Source organism: Telopea speciosissima, chromosome 10 (genome assembly GCF_018873765.1).
Source record: "Telopea speciosissima isolate NSW1024214 ecotype Mountain lineage chromosome 10, Tspe_v1, whole genome shotgun sequence".
Taxonomy (NCBI): domain Eukaryota; kingdom Viridiplantae; phylum Streptophyta; class Magnoliopsida; order Proteales; family Proteaceae; genus Telopea; species Telopea speciosissima.
In genome coordinates, this window is record NC_057925.1 from 16840708 (window position 1) to 16862662 (window position 21955).

General features: G+C 40.5%; 1 protein-coding gene across 2 annotated transcripts in view; it reads left to right on the plus strand.

The window, feature by feature from the left end:
* The window catches only part of LOC122641718 (beta-galactosidase), a 126609-nt gene that overhangs the window by 45005 nt on the left and 59649 nt on the right, over window positions 1-21955 (plus strand). For both annotated transcript variants that reach the window (XM_043835008.1, XM_043835007.1), the window contains exons 4-6: window positions 776-922; window positions 14648-14726; window positions 20223-20406. In XM_043835008.1, the coding sequence (XP_043690943.1) occupies window positions 776-922; window positions 14648-14726; window positions 20223-20406 (410 nt within the window). The remainder of the gene's footprint in view (window positions 1-775; window positions 923-14647; window positions 14727-20222; window positions 20407-21955) is intronic.

Consider the following 21955-nt stretch of genomic DNA (forward strand, 5'->3'; position numbering starts at 1 on the left):
CAGGGCGGCTGATTGGATGGCCAACCTAGCCTGCGACTCCAGGTCCTCCATCTCCTACCATGGTGGCAGCCTGCCACTGGGGGAGATTCAGCGGATCCTGCGGGAGGACAGGGCTGGCTTGCCAGTCTTACGGCATTAGTTCTTTTTCTTGATTCTTTGATTGTATGGGTCGGGTTCTGAGTTGAGGTGAGAGTTCTGCTCCTTTGGTTTGGGGTAAGGCGGTACGTCCCCCGTTGTATTCTTTATTCGTGGGTTAGCTCTAATAAAGTTCTAGGGGCTGGCCCGGGTCCCAGGTAATATTCGGGTTATTAAAAAAAAAACATGGGTTTTAAATGGGATCCTTTGGTGTCCACTTTATGGGCAGTGGGTATAAAAGATTGCTGGGAGCTAACACTATCTATTCCATGAGACAATCAGTTGGTTCCATTATGAAACCTCTTCCTTAATATGTGAGTTTCTCTCCCCTCATTAGGCAATTTCTATTTAGATTATTACTAAAAAAGAAAAACAAAAATCATTTCGGATAACCAAGTTCTTCTATATATATATATATATATATATATATATATATATATATATATTATAAAACAATTCGAATTATGGCTATAGAATTTTGATCTTGAACTTGTTTATTATTCTTGCAGCTGGTTTCTTGGTCATTATTCTTGCTCTTGGCTTAAATACTAGTTCTTTTCATTTTAATGTCTGTTTCTTTATGCACTTCCATTGAACATTTTCTGACATGAATTTTTCAATTTTCCTTGCAATGGAACAGTTCCTTCCAACTGGCAGATGCATGGATTTGATCGACCCATTTATACAAATATTGTATATCCATTTCCACTGGATCCACCTCGCGTTCCAGTGGACAATCCTACTGGCTGTTACAGGACATGTTTCCAAATCCCTAAAGAATGGAATGGTACGATCTCTTTGATTATGTTATTATCAGTAATTAATTCTGGAAAATGCTTCCTAACTGGCCTGCATATTACATGTTGACAGTCCAGCACTGTGTCTTGAATGTCGCGTGTACTTTTATACCATCACTTCAATTCTTTATCATGCCTTTATGTGGAGACTTTAAGATCTATAACAATTATACACTCCCTATAGTTTCTCTACTTTTGAAATATTTCTTCTTTGTCTTTCCTATGAATCATTGAGGCCGTTGTAATAAGTCATTTTTGTAGCATATCAGTATAACCATATAAATTTTATTCTACAAATCTATTTTGGGATTGTTGTTACTCCTTTTCATTTTTGTACATGTACCAATCGATTCCTTTGTATATTTTGACCGTTGCTCGTGTTTATTTGTACATTGGCGTAATCAAGTAAATGCCATTGAATTCTTCATTCAGTGAATCTGTTGATTCAGTTTTTATATGTCAAAAAGTATCAAATTCAAATATATTATGTGCTATTGCTGTTCTAGTCAACGTTTAAATTCTTGTTTCGTTTCGGTGTTTCGGTCTAATCGAAATACTCGAAATTTCGGATATTTTGATAGAAAGTTGCTATTTTTTTTGCAAGGTTTTGGTTAGTCATTTCGGTGGGTTTTAGGCCAAGTTAAGGACTGAAACTTCATGGAAACCCTATTTTAGATGTAGATGTTCAAATTGCAAAAACAGTCACCCAAAGTGGTGTTTTGGATTTGCACCCTTGATTGGCAGTATTTTTTTTTAATCCGAATATTACCTGGGACCCGTGCTGGCCCCTAAGCTTTTATTAAAATCAGAATCAAATAATAAAGAATACAGGGGGGGACATTCTGCCTTACCCCAACCCAAAACAAGGACACACCACTCCAGATTACCTAACCACCCCATACAAGAGTAAATAAAACAAAACAGCCATTAGCTTCGTAGGACAGGAAGACCGGCCTTGTCCTCACGGAAAATGGCCTGAAAGGGACCCATCGGCATGCTCTCAGGCCGAAAACTAGTAGAAGTCTCCGTTTGACAGGAGAGCTTGGCCAACCAGTCTGTTGCTTTGTTGCTCTCCCGGTAAGCAAACGACACACAGGCCTGAGTAGAAGCTAATAACCCTTGAATCTCCTTGTAGTAGTACCAACCTCCCCACAATCTACAACTCATCTGATTAACTGCTCTGACTGTTGCCTCTGAGTCACAGTTAACCACAACATCCATGAATCCCAAAGACTTGCACAACCTCAGACCATCTCTCAACGCCCTAAGCTCCGCCAGTGAGTTGGTACAAAGGCCATAAAAATTAGAGAAAGCTGCCAAGGCTTCCCCATGCTGGTCTCTAATGATCCCTCCTCCTCCACCCAAGCCAGGGTTACCACAACAAGCGCCATCAACATTCAGTTTTACCGAAATAAAGGGGGGGGGGGGGGCACCAGTAAACCGGGGTGGGCCTCTTGCTCTTGGGGGTAGGAACAGCTAGTCCAAGACATTGCAAAACCAATCCTTCCCTTGCAGAACCATGGGGGCCTACCTTGGCCAGGTAGGGTAACTCCCTCACTTAGGCTTTGATGCATTCAATTATGGTGCTAGCTGTCCGCCTCTTTTCATCATGCCTTCTGAAGTTTCTCTCCTTCCAGAGCTCCCAAATGATCAAGGATGGCAGAATCCCAGTAATGAATGCACTGAGGCCATGGCCACCCGCCAAACCCTACCAGAATAAAACCCTACTTCTAGCATCCTGGGTGGGAAGATGGGTAACGCCAAACAACTTGGAGAAATGGTCCCAAACTTTGGCCGTCGTGCCTCCAGTAACGAGATAGTGGTCCGTCGTCACTCTCTGGGGCCTTCCACAGCAAGAACATTTTGAATCCAGGGGGATACCCAGCGCCATCAAAGAATCATCTGTGGGTATCTTCCCATTCAAAAGCTGCCAAGAAAAGAAACCCACCTTCACCGGGAGCGTGCTGTTCCAAATCCACTTCGCATAGGGAGCTGTTGGTGATTCACCCCGCACCACACTCCAAACCGCCTTGGTAGAAAACAAGCCATTACTAGAGAGAGTCCAAACTAGCACATCCTCACAATCCAACAAGAAAAAAGATCCTGATGAGATATACTCTCTAATGGCCTCTGAGTCAATCCTGTCCAACACTTCTTGCTTCCAAGAACCGTCCTCACCAATGGCATCTTTTACCCACAGCTCCACATCGACCCCAAGACCATTATCCACGGTGTCTATCAACGGGCCAAAACCCGTCTAGTTATCCAGCCAAAAGTGAATATTACCTGCCCCTAGCAGCCACCTGGAGTTAGATAAAAGGACATCCTTTTGCTCCAAAGTGTGCCTCCAAGACTTCGAGCCAGTTCTAGTTGCCTCTGAAAGTGCTACATGCTGATTTTTAAAGAACTTTGCCTTGAAAAAATCACTCCATAAAGATCGCTCCCCTAGAACCCTCCACAGGCCTTTGAGCCTAAGGGAAAGCCCAACATCCTCCAGCAGTCTGATCCCCAACCCACCTTCCTCAATTGGCCTGCACACTTTATGCCAGCCAACCCAGTGCTTTCTCTTTCCCCACTCCGAGCTGCCCCAAAGAAAATCAGCAAAAATACCATAGATGCGCCGAGAAACCGCCTTGGGTGGAGCCAAAGTCACAAGAACATGAATTGGAATTGAGGACAGCACATGCTTTAAAAGCGTGATCCTGCCTCCTGCGGACAGCAATTTCCCTTGCCAGCCTGCAACCTTGCTTCTAATCTTCTGAATCAACCCCTCAAACAGGCAAATCTTCAGCCTTCCCGAATGGAAGGGTGCTCCCAGGTAAGTGATAGGGAGAGTCTTCCTAGGAAAACCAGTAATCTCCCCAACTAAGCGGGCTCTAGCCGGAGAAGCCAATCCACTCACCACAAAACAGCTCTTTTGCCTATTGACCAGCTAACCCGAATCCTAATGTATAACTTAGTTAATTACACATACACATTGTTAAGACTTTAAGTACTGGAGGACATAATAATTAATAAGCAATTTAAGCAAGTAAATTCTCTGCCTAACATAAAGTCAGTGACTTAAAGTCATAATATTAAGTACATAATTTGAATGACATCATTATATTCTCCTTAAAATAAGTAATTATTGGCAGAAAAATATTTTCGACACCATGAGGCCGTAGATCGGCCAATGGTGTCTAACATATATTTAATTGATCCCCATGTAGTTTACATAACCCCTATTTTTTAGATTTTTGTTGTAGGAAAATCAAAATTTTGAAGCAGAAAAATAAAAAATAATATATATACAGAAAAAAAAATTTCAATACCGTGAGGTTGTAGATCGGTCTCCGGTGTCTGACATATAATAAATTCATTACTAACCAACATGTGTTGATCATATGTTTTTCAAAAAAACATTTTTAGAGAAAATGGTATTACATGAAATAGTGGAAAGGCTTCACTGGTGTGCTAGGAAGCTGCATTGATGTGTTTCCCAAGTGATTCTCGCGTTGATGCGGCGTAAATTCGAAGAAGAAATCACAAAACAGCAAAAACAAGTGAAAAAAGTGGAAATGGGAGCAAAAACCAGAGTATGGAAAGCTCTCGGTCAAAATTACGATTGAGAGTCACGAGACTTTGAATTTTTATACCTGGAGTTTGTAACATCTGGCGGAAATTTCGGCAAGATGTTACAAACAGTCAAAATTTTGACATCTCGCCGAAATTTCGACTGACACTTTGTATTTTTTCAATTCAAGGTTACATTTCATTTCGACTCGATCGAAATACTCGAAATATTCGAAGTTTCGACTGAAACAAAACGAGATTTTGAACTATGGTTCTAGTTACTGATGCACTTATTATATTTTAATGGAGAAAGGAAAGGAGTGACAAAGTCCTGGTTCTGTATTGGTTCTGTCACCAATACAGTAGGTTCGTTTTTTTAATAGTATTTTGAGTAGAGATTTAATGAGAACTGTCGTTTATATTGATATACATTGTTGTTTCCCTTAACAGCTCGAGCTTTTGGGATGAGTGGTTGTAGCATGGTGTTAGAACAGAGAGGCCGAGTGTTTGATCCCTAGGAAGTGCAGAGAGGTTCCCCGACACATTCTCCCCCCGGTGCCTTGTGATGGTGTTTCCACATGAGCGTGTGTCACATATTGGGCCGTGTGTGTACAGACCTGCACGTGTGAGAGGGTATTGATACCCCGACACAGTCTTCTACCTTCAGTGCCACATGATGGTATTTCCATGTGAGTATGTGTCACTTGCAAGGTTGTGTGTGTACAGCAGTACAGGCTTGCACATGTTGGGGTGTTGATGTACATTATTGTTGCCCTCACAAAACAACTCAAGCTTTTTGGGATAAGCGGATGTAACAGTTTATATAATTTTTCTGGTAGTCTATACATGGGTGCGATGATGGTATCCAAGAAAATGTTACTAAGAAGCTTCCAATTTAGTTGGCCACACTAATGAGCCATTTTTCGGTGCTAAGATCATGTGAAGAATATTGATTAGAACTTTTAATTTCTCTATATATGATTTGTCATTCTATAATATTTGTGTGTTCGTGAAAAAAAAAAAATCCTTAGGAGGTACCATAGCTGTCAAGGCATTGCCTAGGAGACACCTAGGTTTCCAAGTGCCTTGGTCGCCTTTCGTTCAGATCCTCTTCAATGCCTTGGGTTACCTAAATGCTGTGACAACTATGGAGGTGTTAAATAGTATAGCGCAGGGGGTTTTCTGTCATGTCTTTTTTTTTTTATTGTTTAGGTTTAGTTGTATTTAAGTTTTTTTTTGGGTGAATAAAGAATTCATTACCAAGAAGAAAAGGGGACTACAAAAGATCCCGGAAAGGGGGAAAGAAAAACAAATACACAAACAGCCCAGACCTCAAATAGAGGAGGTAGGGGGCTGGAGAGAGGAAATGGGAAGACCCTAGGACACAACAATATACGTGTTCCTTGGGGTATTAGAACAAGAAATTTGGACAGCAGAGAGCTTGCTTTAATATCAAAAGAAATGGCGTCCCAAATCTGGCGAAGAGACAGAGAGTTGGAGGTCCATTTCCTGATATTACATTCCATCCAGATGTGATTGATGACAGTACAAAAGGCAAGTTTTCCCACAGTGTCACAGATTGAAGAACCAGCAAAAGTCATATCAACCCAAATCCACTCTCTTTCAGAAGGAAAAATTCTCCTCCTATGGGGCCAGCATTTGTTGGGGATACCTTGCCAAATGGAAAGGGAGAGGGGGCAGCCAAAGAAAGGTGGTGCGTGTCTTCAACAACATTCCAGCAAAGGCAGCATTGGGGAGAGACCTAAATCTGCCTATGGCGAAGAAATGACTGCGTTGGAAGGCAATTAGAGAAGACTCTCCAGGCTGTAAAGCAGTGTCTGGGGATGTGATGCTTGAACCAGAGAAGCTTCCTCCAAGGAGCCAGAGGACCTTTGACACGAACAAGATTCCAAGCAGCTTTGAGAAGGGGCAGCCAAAGAAAGGTGGTCCGTGTCTTCAACAACATTCCAGCAAAGGCAGCATTGGGCAGAGACTTGAATCTGCCTATGGCGAAGAAATGACTGCGTTGGAAGGCAATTAGAGAAGACTCTCCAGGCTGTAAAGAAGTGTCTGGGGATGTGATGCTTGAACCAAAGAAGCTTCCTCCAAGGATCCAGAGGACCTCTGACACAAATGAGATTCCAAGCAGCTTTGGAGCTGAATAGGCCAGAGGTTGCAAGGGTCCACAAGACACAATCATCCCTCCCGGAGGGTCTTCTGGGAATGAAAGGTAGGGCATCCCACACAGAATTAAGAACTGGATGAAGAGTGGGGGGAGAGTCCCAATCATTATCAGAAATGATATTAGCTTCCAAGAATTGCCTGTTCAAGCCGCAATTGTAAATAGCTCTTAAAGAGACAATGTGAAGAAGAATTCCCATAGGGTGCCAGTGGTCCAACCAGAGAGATGTAGAGTTTCCATGACCGATCTGATTGCGGATGGCATCGAGAGCAATCGGTCTAAGAGCAAGGATTTTATGCCAGACCCAAGATAAGACAGAAGGAACAGATACGGTCCAGAGTCATTGCGAAGAGTCCCTGAGTAAAGCCAATCGACCCAAATGCTTCGCGGCTTAGAGACAATCTTCTAGATGAGCTTGATGATACCGGCAGAGTTTTCATCTTTGATTCGACGAAGATCGAGACCACCCTCTACTTTGGGAAGGCAGATAGAAGCTCAACTGGTGAGATTGAAGAATCTTGTAGAATCTTTACCTTTCCAAAGAAAAGAGGTAATAAGGGATTCCAAGGGCTTAATAGTTGATGATGGAGCCCAAAGATACTCGACCAGTAATATGAGAAGCTTGCAAAACTGATTTGACTAGAACTAGCCGGCCTGCATAAGAGAGAAGCTTTCCTTTCCAAAGTTGGAGCTTTTTTCTGATAAGATTCAGCATAGGAGAGCACTGATGAATAGTAAGCCTGGCAGGAATTAGAGGCAGCCCCAATTATTTAGCTAGGAATTGGCCAAGGGAAAAACCAGAATTGCTAATTAGAGAGGCTTTTTTCAATCTCAGTGGCCCCAACAAGGAAAAGCAATGACTTAGTAGGGTTGATCCAAAGCCCCAAAAGAACTTCAAAATGATGCAAGCAAGTCATAATATTCTCCACAGAGCTAATAGAGGCCTTAGAGAAGATCATGAGGTCGTCAACGAATGCAAGATGAGAAAAGCTTGAGAGCTTTGCACTTGGGGAGCGGAGAAATGCGCTGCTGGTCAGTACTAGTCTGAATGTACCTGGAGAGAACTTCCATAACCAAAGTAAATATGTATTATGTAAGGGGAGAGAGGGCAACCTTGGGGAATTCCCAAAGATGATGAAAAGTAACCTGTTGGACTGCCATTGACAAGCACTAAGAAGCTAGGGGTGGAAATGCATTGGTAGATCTAATAGGCAAACACAAGAGGAATTCCCATCTTCTCCAAAACCTTAGAAATGAAGTCCCATCTCAAAGAGTCAAAGGTCTTATGAATGTCTATCTTCATGAGAGCTGCAGGGGGGGTGAGATTTTCTGTCGAAACCTCTAACAATCTCATTGCATAGAAGAATGTTATTAGAAATGCTTCTTCCAGGAATGAAAGCAGACTGATTCTCTCTAACAAGAATATCCACAACAGCCTTGAGCCTGATCTTGGCGATGAATTTGTAGAGCAGGTTGGAAAGAACTATAGGTCTAAATTCAATCATACTTGAAGCACCTTCTTTCTTAGGGATGAAGCAGAGAAAAGTGTGATTTACACCTTTAATGTGGCTGGGGTTGAAGAAGAAACTCTTGATATCCTTAATGAGGTCCTCCTTGATGATATCCATGGTTCAAGATTTTGCGAAATATCGCCGATATATCGGGATATTTCGGAAATCTCGACAGTACCGAGACAAAATGGCAAGACGAAATGGGAAAAAGTTCATATTTCGGTGATATTTCGGGATATTTTGTGATTTTTGGTATTTTTGGGATATTTTGGCGATATTTCGTGATATTTCTTGCGAGTCTTACACTCTTGTGAGTTATGAACTTGTGACTTTGTGTATTGACTACTGAGTAATGAGTATTGAACTATTGACTATTATGGAGTTTATGAGTTATGAGTTATGAGTTATGAGTTATTTTTGTTTCATTACTTTGTTTAAATTTCTTATATGTTTAACCTAATCAATGTGTATTTAACTATGTATACATCAGGGTTGGCGACCGTATACTGTCAATCAAGGGTGCAAACCCAAAACACCACTTTGAGTTCATTTTTTTTTTGCAATATGAAGGTTTATATTTGTTTATGTAGTTTACATAAAGGTGTACATGAAGTATAAGGTCTTAATATGGCCAAAAATCCACCGAGATGGAGTGCCAAAATATGGCAGAAAAAATACCATATTTTGGCGATATTTCGGTATATTTCAGATATTTCGGCCATCTCGACCAGCCCGAGATACTGAGATATCGCGAGATTTTAAACTATGATGATATCTCATGAGGCAAGAAAGAATCCCAAACTAAATCCATCAGGACCAGGAGCTTTGTTAGCTGTGAGAGAGCGGATAGCAGAAACAATTTCATCTTCAGAGGGGGTGGAGCTGAGAGACGCTTGGAGCTCACTGGGGATGAATTTATTAAGCAAATTTTCAGGGATAGGACCTGAGTCCCCTGAAGGACCACTAAATAGATCCTTAAAGTACCCAACACCAAGTACTTAATATCTTTGACCCGATGAAAGATAGATCCCGCTGAATCTGTAAGGTGCAATATGGAGTTGGTGTTATTCCTGGATTTTAAAGATCAATGGAAATAAGCCGAGTTAGAATCCCCTAATTCCAACCATTTGATCCGAGACTTATGCCTTAGAAAATTTTCCTCTTGTGATAGCAAAGATCGGAACTCAAGAGATACCACTTTTTCCTCCTCTGCCAGGGGAGCATTGAGAAAATCAGTTTGGAGCTGAACCTGAATAGCTGTGAGTTTATCCTTACAATCTGTGACCCACTGAGAAATATTCCCAAAAGTAGAGATGTTTCAGTCTTTAAAAGCAAACTTAACATTCCTAAGCTTCCTTGCAAAAGCAATTAAAGGAGAGGAGAAAGCTTGGACTGGTTTATCCCATGCCTCCTTAACAGTAGCTAAAAAAGTAGGATGGGAAGACCACATATCAAAGTATTTGAAAGGTTTGGGGCCAAAGGATATATAAGGTTGAATAAATAAGGAGATAGAGCAATGGTCAGAGATACCTCGGGTGTCAAAAGTAGCATGTAAAGAGGGAAATGAAGAGAGCCAACATTCATTTCCCAAAATTCCGTCCAGCTTGCACGCAATACGAGAGCTACCAGCTCTTTTGTTGTTCCAAGAAAAAATAGGGCCCGACCATCGGATATCATTGATACCAATACCCTCAATACAAAGGTTGAAAGCATCCACAACATCCAAGTCTAGGTGATCACCTCCTTGTTTCTCATGACTGTATCGAACAACATTAAAATCTCCCCCTAAGCTCCTAGGAAGGGAACCAATCTGACCAGCAATAGATCGAAGATCATTCCACAAAGAAGTTCTTTCAACAGGGCTGTTTGAAGCATAAATAATTGTAAATAGAAAATTTGAATGGCCCAGGCAGTCAGAGAAATTAAGATGAAGAAACTGAGGGGAGGAGGAAATGAGGGAGAGATTGATTTTTGAGGAGTCCCAGATAACCCAGATACGACCATTGGGATGCAAAGAGTAATTGGTAAGAAGGGACCAGCCAGGGGCAATGGAATTTAAAAGTTTTTGAGCATTTATCTCCTTAATGTGAGTTTCAAGGAGACAGTAGAAGCTAGCACAAAGAAGCTTAATGCGGGAACAAACAGCAGAGTGCTTGGAGGGGGAGTTCAGACTCCTAGTATTCCATATGACACCTTGGTCCATTGGGACAGATAAGTAGAGTGCAGCTCAAGCCGAAGAGTTAATCTGGCATGTATTAGAGAAGAGAGAAGTGTTTCAAGTAAATATGTGGACATAATTAAAGATATGTATGATGGTGCAATAATTAGTGTAAGAACTGTGGGGGTCAAGGTAGTGAATTCCCAATTACAATTGGGTACATCAAGGATCAGCTTTAAGCCCTTATTTGTTTGCGATTATCATGGTTGATTTAACCAGTGACATTCAAGATGAGGTTCCTTGGTGTATGCTTTTCGTTGATGATATTGTTTTGGTGGATGAGACAAAAGTAGGGATTAATGCCAAGTTGGAGTTATGGAGATCAACCTTGGAATCAAAAGGTTTTAATATAAGTAGAATGAAGACAGAGTAGGTGGTGTATAACTTTGGTTACACTAGAACAAATGATGAGGTGGTGAAAATTGATGAGAGGGAGATTCCACAAAGTGATTATTTTTAGGTATCTGGGCTCAATCATAAATAAAAGAAAGTGATATAGAGGATGATGTTTCACAAATAATTAAAATAGGATGAATGAAGTGGAGAGGTGCATCTGGAGTGTTGTGTGATTGGTATATTCCTTTAAGACTTAAGAAAAATTTTATAGGACAATCATACGACCGGCTATGATGTATGGTGCGGAATGTTGGGCAGCTAAGAAGCATCACATGGATAAGCTCAGTGTAGCGGAGATGAGGATGTTGAGATGGATGAGTGGCAAAACTAGGAAGGATAAAGTAAGGAATGATCATATTAGAGCTGATTTGGGAGTAGCTCCGATACATGATAAGCTACGAGAAAGTCGTTTTAGGTGGCATGGTCATGTTTAACGTAAGCCTTTGGATGCCCCCATTATGGACGAGTGATTGGATTCAAATTGAAGGAACTAAAAGAGCTAGGGGCAGACCTAAAGTGACCTTAGGAGAAGTGGTGAGGAAAGACATGCATAGCTTAGGCCTTGTATCTAGTATGACCTCGAATAGAGCTGATTGGAGGGCAAGGATCCATGTAGCCGACCCCATTTTGTTGGGATAAGGCTCAGTTGTTGTTGTTGCATTATTCCTATAATGCACTGTGGGAGAATTCTGTATACAAGCAAATAAAAATGCTAGAAAAGGAATCAGAAGATCAAAATCACTTATTTTACATCTAATCCCCTAAACCTTACACCATAAAATATTAAAATATCATATTTTACGTGTAAACCCCTTAAATCTCATATTTTCCATGTAATGACCCCCCCCTTGTATGTGCACACCTAGCCGATAAGGTGCCTAGGCTCCTTGCCACCACCTTCTCTTGTCACTGTGACAACTATGATAGGTACACTTCGTTATAGGGTAGGAAAGGAAAAGCAAAGTGATGATCATAACCAAAGAAAAAAAAATTGTATCCCTTCCACAGGCACAAATATCTACCATTCAAGTAGGGGTATGCATACTACTTGATCTTGTAGTTCCAGTATATATTATCATTAACTTATAATGTTGTGAGAAATGAATAATATTTAATTTAGAGGAATACATAACTAAGTACAAGATCATTATGTAAATTTCCCACAACCATTTTAATGATGTATATGCCTTTCGAGAGTATCTACTTTGAATATTCAATTGTCCATGTTGTCATAAACCATGAATGTTAAAAGTCAATGACTAATTATTGTGTAATGATTCATGCTATATGTATGTGTACTTACTTTTTTTTTTTTTGGATGAATGAAAATTTAATTATGAAGAAAGGAGAGGGAATATACAAGCACAAGGGCGAGCAAAACTGAAGCTGGGCGCAAAATGGATATAGGAAGACCCCAGGAGACAACAATGAGCCTGTTCCTTGGGGTATCCTTTACATCAACAAGGGGGAGGGAACTAATTTTAGATGAAACATAAAAAAAGATGGCCTTCCAAATCTTGTCGAAAGAGCGGGAGTTGGACGTCCATCTTCTAAGGTTACGTTCCATCCAAATGTGGGAGATAGTGGTACAAAAGGAAATCTTGCCAACCGAGTCACAAATCGAGTTGCCTCCGAACGTCATATCAATCCAAACCCATTCCCTGGAAAGGGAAAGAGCCTTCAACGAGCAAGCCAACAGTGGCGAAGAACATGGTTCCAGATGGAGGAAGCAAAGGGGCAAGTGAAGAACAGGTGATCTGCATCTTCATGCCCATTCCAACAAAGGCAGCAGCTGGGAGAGACTTGCATGTGGCGATGAATGAGGAATGCTTGGGTTGGGAGGCAGTTTGCTAGGGCACGCCAAGCGGTAAGGCTATGTCGAGGGATGTACCCTTTAAACCAGACGACTTTATGCTAAGGATAGGGGGTCCCTCTATGTCTAACCATGTCCTAAGCAGAGTAGGAACTGAATTTACCAGAGGGGGAGGGGAGCCACAAGAGGGTGTCACCCCTACCTCAGTGACCAGGGGAGATAGGGGGGAGGGAGCTCCAAAGATCTGCGAGGGGAGGGGAGGAGAGAGGGGGGGACCATGAGCCTCTGCTAATGATGGAAGCCACAAGGGTTGATCTGTCCAATCCAGAAGCATAGATGTCACGGGGGCTCACAAGGGAAGATAGGACACCGGAAGGGTGCCATTTGTCAAGCCAAAGGTAAGTCTGCAAACCATCATCGATCCTGCAAGATATAGCGTCCCTGGCTATATGCCTCACTTGGAGGATTCTACGCCAAACCTAGGAGGAGTCTGTCACTGAGCTAACACTCCAGATAGAGTCTCTACGGAGAGGCCCAGCGTACACCCAAGTAGTTCAGATGCTGGATTTGTTGGTGACGAGCTTCCATAACAATTTGATAGAACCAGCAATGTTTACATCTTTAATCCTTCTGAGACCAAGACCTCCTTCAGATTTGGGGATGCAAATGGAAGACCAGCTCTTGAGGTGAAAGGAACCTGGCTGAATCCACACCTTTCCATAGGAAAGCACACATAATAGATTTAGCAGCCTTGATGGTAGCCTTGGGAAGGCCAAAAACACCACTCCAATAGATGTAGCAGGATTGAAGCACCGATCTGATTAGCTCAAGACGACCTGCATAGGATAAAAGCTTGGCTCCAAAGCTGCAGCCTCTTGCAGAGGAGGTCCAGAATGGGGGTACAGTGGTGGGCTGAAAGTCTAGCAAGGATGAGGGGGAGGCCAAGGTAACGGACAGGTAAGGTGCCAAGGGAAAAGCCGGTGATGGAGGAGAGGGACGCTTTGGTGGTATCAGAAACACCAAGAAGGAAGATTTGGTACTTGAGGAGGTTGATGCGGAGACCAGAAAGGCCCTGAAAAAGGTAAAGGGAAGACATGATGGACTCAATGGAGACGGGGGTCAGCCTTGGAGAAGATCATGAGGTCATCAGCGAAGGCAAGGTGAGTCAGTAGGATTGCATTTGGGGATGGGGGATATGAGATGGAGGTTGGTTTTGGATTGGATACTGTGAGAGAGGACTTCAAGGGAAAGGCAAAAAAAGGAAGGGGGAGAGGGGGTAACCTTGGTGGATACCAACAGAGGAGGGAAAATATCCAGCTGGGCTGCCATTGTGGAGGACAGAGAAGCGAGGGGTGGAGATGCAAAAGTGGATCCAGTTAACAAAGGTGGGAGGGAAGGACTTCTTTAGAAGGACTTGGGAAATGAAATCCCAACGGATGGAGTCGAAGGCTTTGTGGATATTTATTTTCAAAAGGGCTGAAGGAGAGTGGGATTTACGGTCGAAGCCTCAAACAATTTCCTGGCAAAAGATGACATTGTCCGAGATGCTTCTCCCAGAGATGAAGGCGGACTGATTGGAGCTGACAAGGGAGTCAATGACAAGTTGCAGGCGGTTGGCAAGAATTTTAGCAATGAACTTATAGATGGGTCTGAAGTCAGGCATGGATGAGGCTCCCGAAGACTTGGGGATGAAGTAAAGAAAGGTGTGGTTGATGCTTTGGATCTGGTGGGGGTTAAAGAAGAAGCTCTTGATGGCACTAATATGTGTACTCCTTTGGTCAGATATCAGTTTTATTTTCATTTCACCATCATAGATTTTTCTTCAGTTTTTGGCTATTCGGCCCACTCTAGTGTTGCAAAAAGTTTTCTAGGCCTGCAGGTCTAGAGGGTATCTCTAGACTGCACCAAATAATTTTTCCACTTGCAATTTTGGCGGATATTTGTGCCAATCTGAAGATACCCTATAGACCTGGGGTTCATGAAATTCCTTTTCCCCTTCCAATGATGTATGTATCTGATATTTTATTTGGTATTTGACAGGTCGTCGGATCTTGTTACACTTTGAAGCTGTTGATTCTGCCTTTTTTGCATGGGTCAATGGTGTCCCTATTGGATACAGGTTCGTGATATAAGAAAATTGTTAACTGAAGTTTTTACAATTCATTTAGGTACTGTGATGTACTGTTCTTGGTGCCCTATTATTTTTTATTGTTGGCTCTTGTTAATATTTGGAATTATTATTTTATTTCATCAATAATTTGAAGCATTTTTTTATAAAAGATTCAACTTCCCTGACCAAGGATTGGAGGCCTATAGGTATGACTATGTTACTCTTGTTGTGCAATGTCTTAGCTTTCTTTGAACACATTCTGTACATTTCTTGTGATTTGAGTTGACCCTGATTTGATGCTTATAAGGTTGTAATGTTACTTCTTAGTTCTTACTAGAACATTCTAATATTGGGTTTATGTTACCAATGACAAGTTGGCAACCTTATGGTGAATAACTACTAATTGGAAGTCTTTCGAAGAAAGTTAATGGAAATTGGAAAATGCAACTAGAATCTACAACTCAACTCAACACAACTCAGCCTTTTCCCAACTAAATGGGTTGGCTACATGGACCCTTTTTTCTCCAATCTGCTTTATTCAAAGCCATTGATGCGTTTTAGGGTAGGAAAGACAGGGATAATGGAACACAAACCGAGGACAGAAACACAATGATCCTATGATAGAACAAAATATGGCAGAATAGTAAAAATCAAATAAAACAGAATCTGGCAGTCCAATAGAGATGAAATTTGGGTCGGACAATCCTCTTAGTGGGATGATAAGTCCATCCAGAAATCAAACAGATCCAAGGGTGTGATCTGCTCATGGTTCAAAATCTCGGTCGAAACTGCAAGATATCTTGGTTTTGCAAGAAATCACAACGAAACATACCTGCAATACCACTTTGTACCTGGTTTCGACTTAATTTCGGATATTTCGCAAGTTTCGCTCTGAACCTCATTGCATCACCTAGATATATATATATATATATATATATATATATATATATATATATATCACTTATCCCCCATCGAAACTTGACGAAACCTGGGCTCAAAATGGTATAAAACCAGGTTTGGCATTTATTTATGCCAATTATTATTTAATATTTTACATTTACTTAAGATATAATTCATAAATAAGCAAATCTCTCCTATTTAAATCCAGTAAAAATAGTTTAAAAAGTCAAATTCCAAAAATAAAAAGTCAACCCCCCCCCAGTTCAAGAACAAAAACTGGGTTTTTTCTCAAATCTAAAAATTTCATAAATCATAATATGTTAGAACATTGCTAAAAACCGAAGGAGCGGCAAATAATCTTTTGTTTTGATGTCTAAAAATTTATTTCCATCCAGGGCGATTTTAAACAGCATTTGTGCACACCAAATAAGGTTTGACATTCACAATGCCCCCTTTAATATAAATCAGATTTAAGCAATCTTGGATTTGTTTGGATAGAGCACAAAACCAGCTTTCCTACAAATCCAAGATTGCCTAAATCTGATTTATATTGAAAGAGTTATGTTCCGGTCAAACCTTGTTTGGTGTGCACGAATGCTGTTTAAAATCACCCTGAGTGGAAATAAATTTCTAGACATCAAAACAAAAGATTATTTTGCTGCTCTTTTAATTTTTGTAGTGTTTTATAAAAACCTCAGCATTGCAATAGAAGTGTGGAAAACCATAGGAGGTTGTGGGTTATATTGGTTAACCAATCTGTTTAACAGGATTATGCACACAAGAAGATGCCAGATGAATGGAGAAGAAGTATTGTAGTCCCTATCTACAAAAATGAAGGTGATATCCAAAGCTACAATAACTATAGAAGCATAAAGCTAATGAGTCACACTACGAAACTTTGGGAGAAGGTTATTGAAGCCCGTTTGAGAAGAGAGACTCATATCTCGGTGAACCAATTTGGCTTTATACTAGGTAGATCCACAACAAAAGCTATCTACTTGTTGAGGAGGCTCATGGAAAGATATAGAGATAGTAAGAAGGATCTCCATATGGTCTTTATTGACATGGAAAAAGCCGATGACCGAGTCCCTAGAGATTTAATCCGACATGTTCTAGTGAAGGGAGGAGTATCGAGTAAATATGTGGATGTAATTAAAGATATGTATGAGGGCGTGGTGTCTAGTGTGAGATTTGTGGGAGGCCAGGGCAAGGAGTTCCCAATCACTATTGAGTTACTTTAGGGTTCAGCATTAAGCCCTTATCTATTTGCGGTTATCATGGACAACCTAACGAAGAGAATTCAAGACGAGGTCCTGTGGTGTATGCATGTCGCCGATGATTCGTTTTGGTGTATGAGACAAAAGCAGAGATTAATGCTAAGTTAGAGCTATGAACATCAACCTTGGAAACAAGAGGCTTTGAGATTAGTAGAACGAAGACGGAGTATATGATGTGTAATTTCAGCCATGCTATGATGGATACTAACATGGTACGAATTGGGGAAAGGGAGATACCACAAAGTGACTATTTTAGATATTTGGGGTCAATCATAAATAAGGAAAGTGACGTAGAGGATGATGTCTTCCAAAGAATTAAAGTGGGATGAATGAAGTGGAGAGGTGCGTCCGGAGTACTGTGTGGTCGACGTATTCCTTTAAGGCTTAAAGGAAAGTTCTGTAGGACTGTTGTACGACCGGCTATGATGTATGGGGCAGAATGTTGGGCAGTTAAGAAATGTCATATTGAGAAGCTATGTGTAGTAGAGATGAGGATGTTAAGATGGATGTGCGAAAAAACTAGGATTCATAAAATAAGGAATGAACTTATTTTAGCTGACTTGGGAGTTGCCCCGATCAATGATAAGCTTTGAGAGAATCGTTTGAGGTGGTATGGTCATGTTCTACGGAGGCCTAGGGATTCCCTAGTAAGGAGGAGTGATATGATCATGATCGAAGGAATTAAAAGAGATAGGGCCAGGCCTAAAATGACCATAGGAGAAGTTGTGAGGAAGGACATGCATAGTCTAGGTCTTGTACCAAGTATGACCTTGGATAGAACCTATTGGAGAGCAAGGATCCATGTAGCAGACCCTATTTTGCTGAGAATCTCCTGACTTGCTGGGCTGTGCTTGTTCCTCTTACTTCTTTTTTTTTTCTTTGCATTTTCCACATTTCATTTTGTCAGTGTCCATTCTCCATTTCTCATCTACTTTGTTTTGTTTAGATCCATGTAGCCGACCCCATTAAGTTGGGATAAGGCTGAGTTTGTTGTTCTTGAACTAGGGGGGTTGATTTTTTATCCTTTTAGAATTTTATTTATTTTTTTTAACTATTTTATTGGATTGAAATAGGGGGTATTTGCATATTTATGAATCATATCTTAAATAAATAAAATAAAAAATATAAAAGCATTTACTTATTGTGAAACTAATTCATGGATTGGTTTAAAATGTCAAATATAGGCAGCACTGAAAAAATCTGGGCAAACCACTTTCTGGGCCTTGAAACCAAGGTTTCGAGTTGGCCTGGAAATTTAATACCAAATCGGTTGAAACCTGCCATATCTCGGTTTCGGGTCTGTGACCGAAACTGGCCGCGAAACCAAGATTTTGAACCTTGGATCTTCTGTAATAACACATAACAGAATTATAAACTTATCATTTAACAGATTTACCAACTAAACGAAAAAACTGACATAACTTCCAATCGGCTAGTCTGTTGAATATCTAATTAAAACATTGAAGGGGAGAACATGGTGGAATGATATACTAGAAGGACTCAATCCAAGGGTTGGATTGTCCAAAATAGAAAGTTAAGTCCTGCAGCCAAAATAGGAAGTAACAGAATCATTACCCAAAACCCTGCAGTAACAATGGACAGCCAATTTCTGGATGTTTACTTAATTTAAAAAGGTCTTACCCAGTGCACGAGGCTCCCGCCACTGCGGGGTCTGGGGAGGGTCATAATGTACACAGCCTTACCCCTGCTTTCGCAGAAAGGCTGTTTCCTGACTTGAACCTGCGACCACTTGTATCTTAATTCTGATGTATTATTTGCTATACAGTTTTCACTGGTATATGCTCTTGAGTTTTTCAATAAATTTCAGTTATTCAGCAGAGAAGGGGGAGGGGGGGGGGGGGGGAAGCTTCTGTAAATTTCTTGTCCTCTGCTCTCCCTGAGTTAGTCTGTATGGGTCTCCACTTGGCCTCTATCTCACTACCTTTTCTTACACCACTTTGACACCATTTTGAACGTGGTCAGGTGCTTGCTTAACTTTTCCCTTCTCTTCTGCTTTCTTTTCTCTTTCTATCTTCATGACTGCCTCTTATCCTGAGGTTCAACTAAAACCCAAACGTCAGTCAAAATTATTTAAGCCTGTAAGAGTTTAAACCATGGTTAAGGTAATCTCCACTTATCTCTCCAAAATTCACTATTAGACTTTACCTTGGTAAATCTTTCAGTTATTCATTTTAGATCCTCACATCTAGGCATCCTCTCTACGTAAGGAAATGAATATATCGAAAGAACTCTTGAGGAATTCATCATCTACATCTCTCTCTTCCAAGTAAGGCCCTATGAAAGACCAGCACTAGACAATCACATATTGGACACTTCAAAGATAGCATTGGGAGATCCTTTGGGGTAACCCAATGTCCCAATTTAAGTCTATACAGGTGCAGGCTAGAAAGAACATCTAGGTAACCTGAGCAACTTTACAGTTTTTTTTTTCCTTGACAGTATATTTTTTTCTGGACTTGATAATACAGGTTTTCCAATTTCCAAGATACACTTCTCATTAGAGATGATGAGTTCCTCCTATAGCCATCCTATCATGTATCATAACACAAATTTTCCCTTGCTAATCAGAATTTATCAACATTTTTTCCATGTTTATTAAATACTTTCTTATTTTCATTGTAGTGCTTCACATGCAACAACAAAATGGGATGCCATAACATAAGTTTCTCAAAACTTGGAAACAGCCTCTCCTGCAAAGCAGGGGGTAAGGCTGCATACATTTGCCCCTCCCGGACCCTACAGTAGAGGGAGCCCTGTGCACTGGGATATGTTTTTTTTTATAAGTTTCTCCATATTTTATGTTTGTTTATAAAAATAAACCAAAAATTTCCAGAATCCTAGTTTGTTTCAGTGATTTTGCTTTTGTGTCTGTAGCAAAACCAGGATCTGAAATCAGTACCTGCAAAGTGGAAGATAGAGGAGAGAATAGAGAAAGAGAGAGAACGATGGGAAGAGGAGAAATCTGAACCACGATAGATTCAGTGTGTACATCTATCATGGTCTACCCCTTTATTTATAGCAGCAAACAATAGATTCAAGTTGGAGTCCTACTAAGAGTGTACAAGCCTAATGTCCAAACCTATTACTAGTCAAAAACGTAACAATGCATCTCAAAGAGAGACAAGCATATCATGATAGGGACACTCCCCCTATCGTGATCACTCAACTAAACCCTATAGCAACAGAGTACCTCAGGGATAACATATTAGTATAACTGAATTTTCAATTAATATACAAAGTCTTATGAAATTCCATGATTTCCTGTGAGATCAACTAACAAAAGAAATCCAATTATGCATTTGTTCAGTCAGGATAGTAGACTTCCCGCTGAATTTGAAATCACTGATTTCTGTCATCCTTCTGGTTCGGACAAGAAGAATATACTGGCAGTTCAAGTATTGAGATGGAGTGATGGTTCTTACCTTGAAGATCAAGATCACTGGTGGTTGTCTGGCATTCATCGTGACGTACTGCTTCTGTCTAAGCCACAGGTTGGCATTCTTTTCGCTTTTCTGGCATTCACTTTGATGCACTGCTTCTATTACACGAATGCATATTTATTATTTTACAGTAAAATATGGATTTGGTTTTACAAAACACGAATTTATTGAACTTATAATATAAATATAACGGTCCACCTAGGCTTCATAGTGAAGCATAACACTTAAAGGGCGTACCTTGTGCATGAGGCTCCTGCTACTGCAGGGTCTGGGGAGGGGCATACATATGCAGCCTTAACCTGACTTTTTATGGAGAAGCTGTTTGCATGTTTGAATCCATGACCACCAGGTTGCAATATAGCAACCATACCATTGTGCAAAGGCCCACCCTCTTTTTGACAGATCCCATGCATGACATTGTATCCAAATAAGACACACAAATCGAATCAAAACGTTAGAAAAGGCATCAACTTTATTTAAAAATAAAATAAAGCGTGGCCACCTATGATTGAATTTAAAATTGACAGGTAAATCAGGGTATCATGGGGCATACTTATAAAAATAATTTGGGTCCTAAATGAGCTGCCACATGGCGGATATTGGGTCCAACCATCTAACATCCTATGATCTGACCTAATTACTACTTATTTATGACGTATTATGCTTCAAGACTGTATCTTGAATGTATCCTAAGCATTTCCCTGTGTTTCTTGACCATTTCCATGTGTATCTTTAGCATATCTTACATTGTTACATCTCTCCACTACAATACGTACGTCTTTTTAAATCACCCCCTCCGATACGATACCCGAAACCGATACTTTAATCCTTGACTGTAACTTCCCAAAGTTAAGTCGATTAGAGCTGTAACTCAGGGATTGGAATCGCCCAGGCCTTATGTTAGTTCCAAGACCAAAAATATTTTAACAAACTTTTAGAGGGTGCAATAGTCATGTTGCAGAAAATTCCCAGTGTCTGAAAACAGACTTTGAAACCAGCTTAGACTAGACTCCTACTGCTACTAACATTATCTAATTCCAATAAAATTCAAATTACAAAAATAACCCAAATAAAAGATAAATTCCCCTAAATACCCCTATGGGACTAAAATCCAGACTTGGATCTAGTTCTTCTCGTCCTGGGTTTCCAGACTGGATCAAGCCGGTCTGACCATGAGAGTGCTACTGCATCAACAGGCCCAGTCATATGGTATTAAATATTCCTGCTCGATTTTAAGACCATTTTTGAGTTGTCTGCTCAAGAGGCTACTCGTTACCACATGCTTTTTCCCAATACTTTGGAATAGATGGAAAAGTTTCTTGTCTTCCATGTCTATTTTATCTCTTCAACTGGTGAAAATTGACTTGGATCTGATTAAAGGATTACTGCTCCGGTCCACATTTATACTTTGATCTTCAATCTTCTTCTTCCTCTACTCCTTTCCATTTCTTCAAGCTCCTTAAAATAGGTTTATTTATTTACATCAATAAGCATCTCAAAAGCAGACCAATTTGATTTTCTGTCATTATAGTAACATATGAGTGCAATTAATTCTATAAACATTACATTCTGAAGTATCCTCTTGCAGTTTACATATACA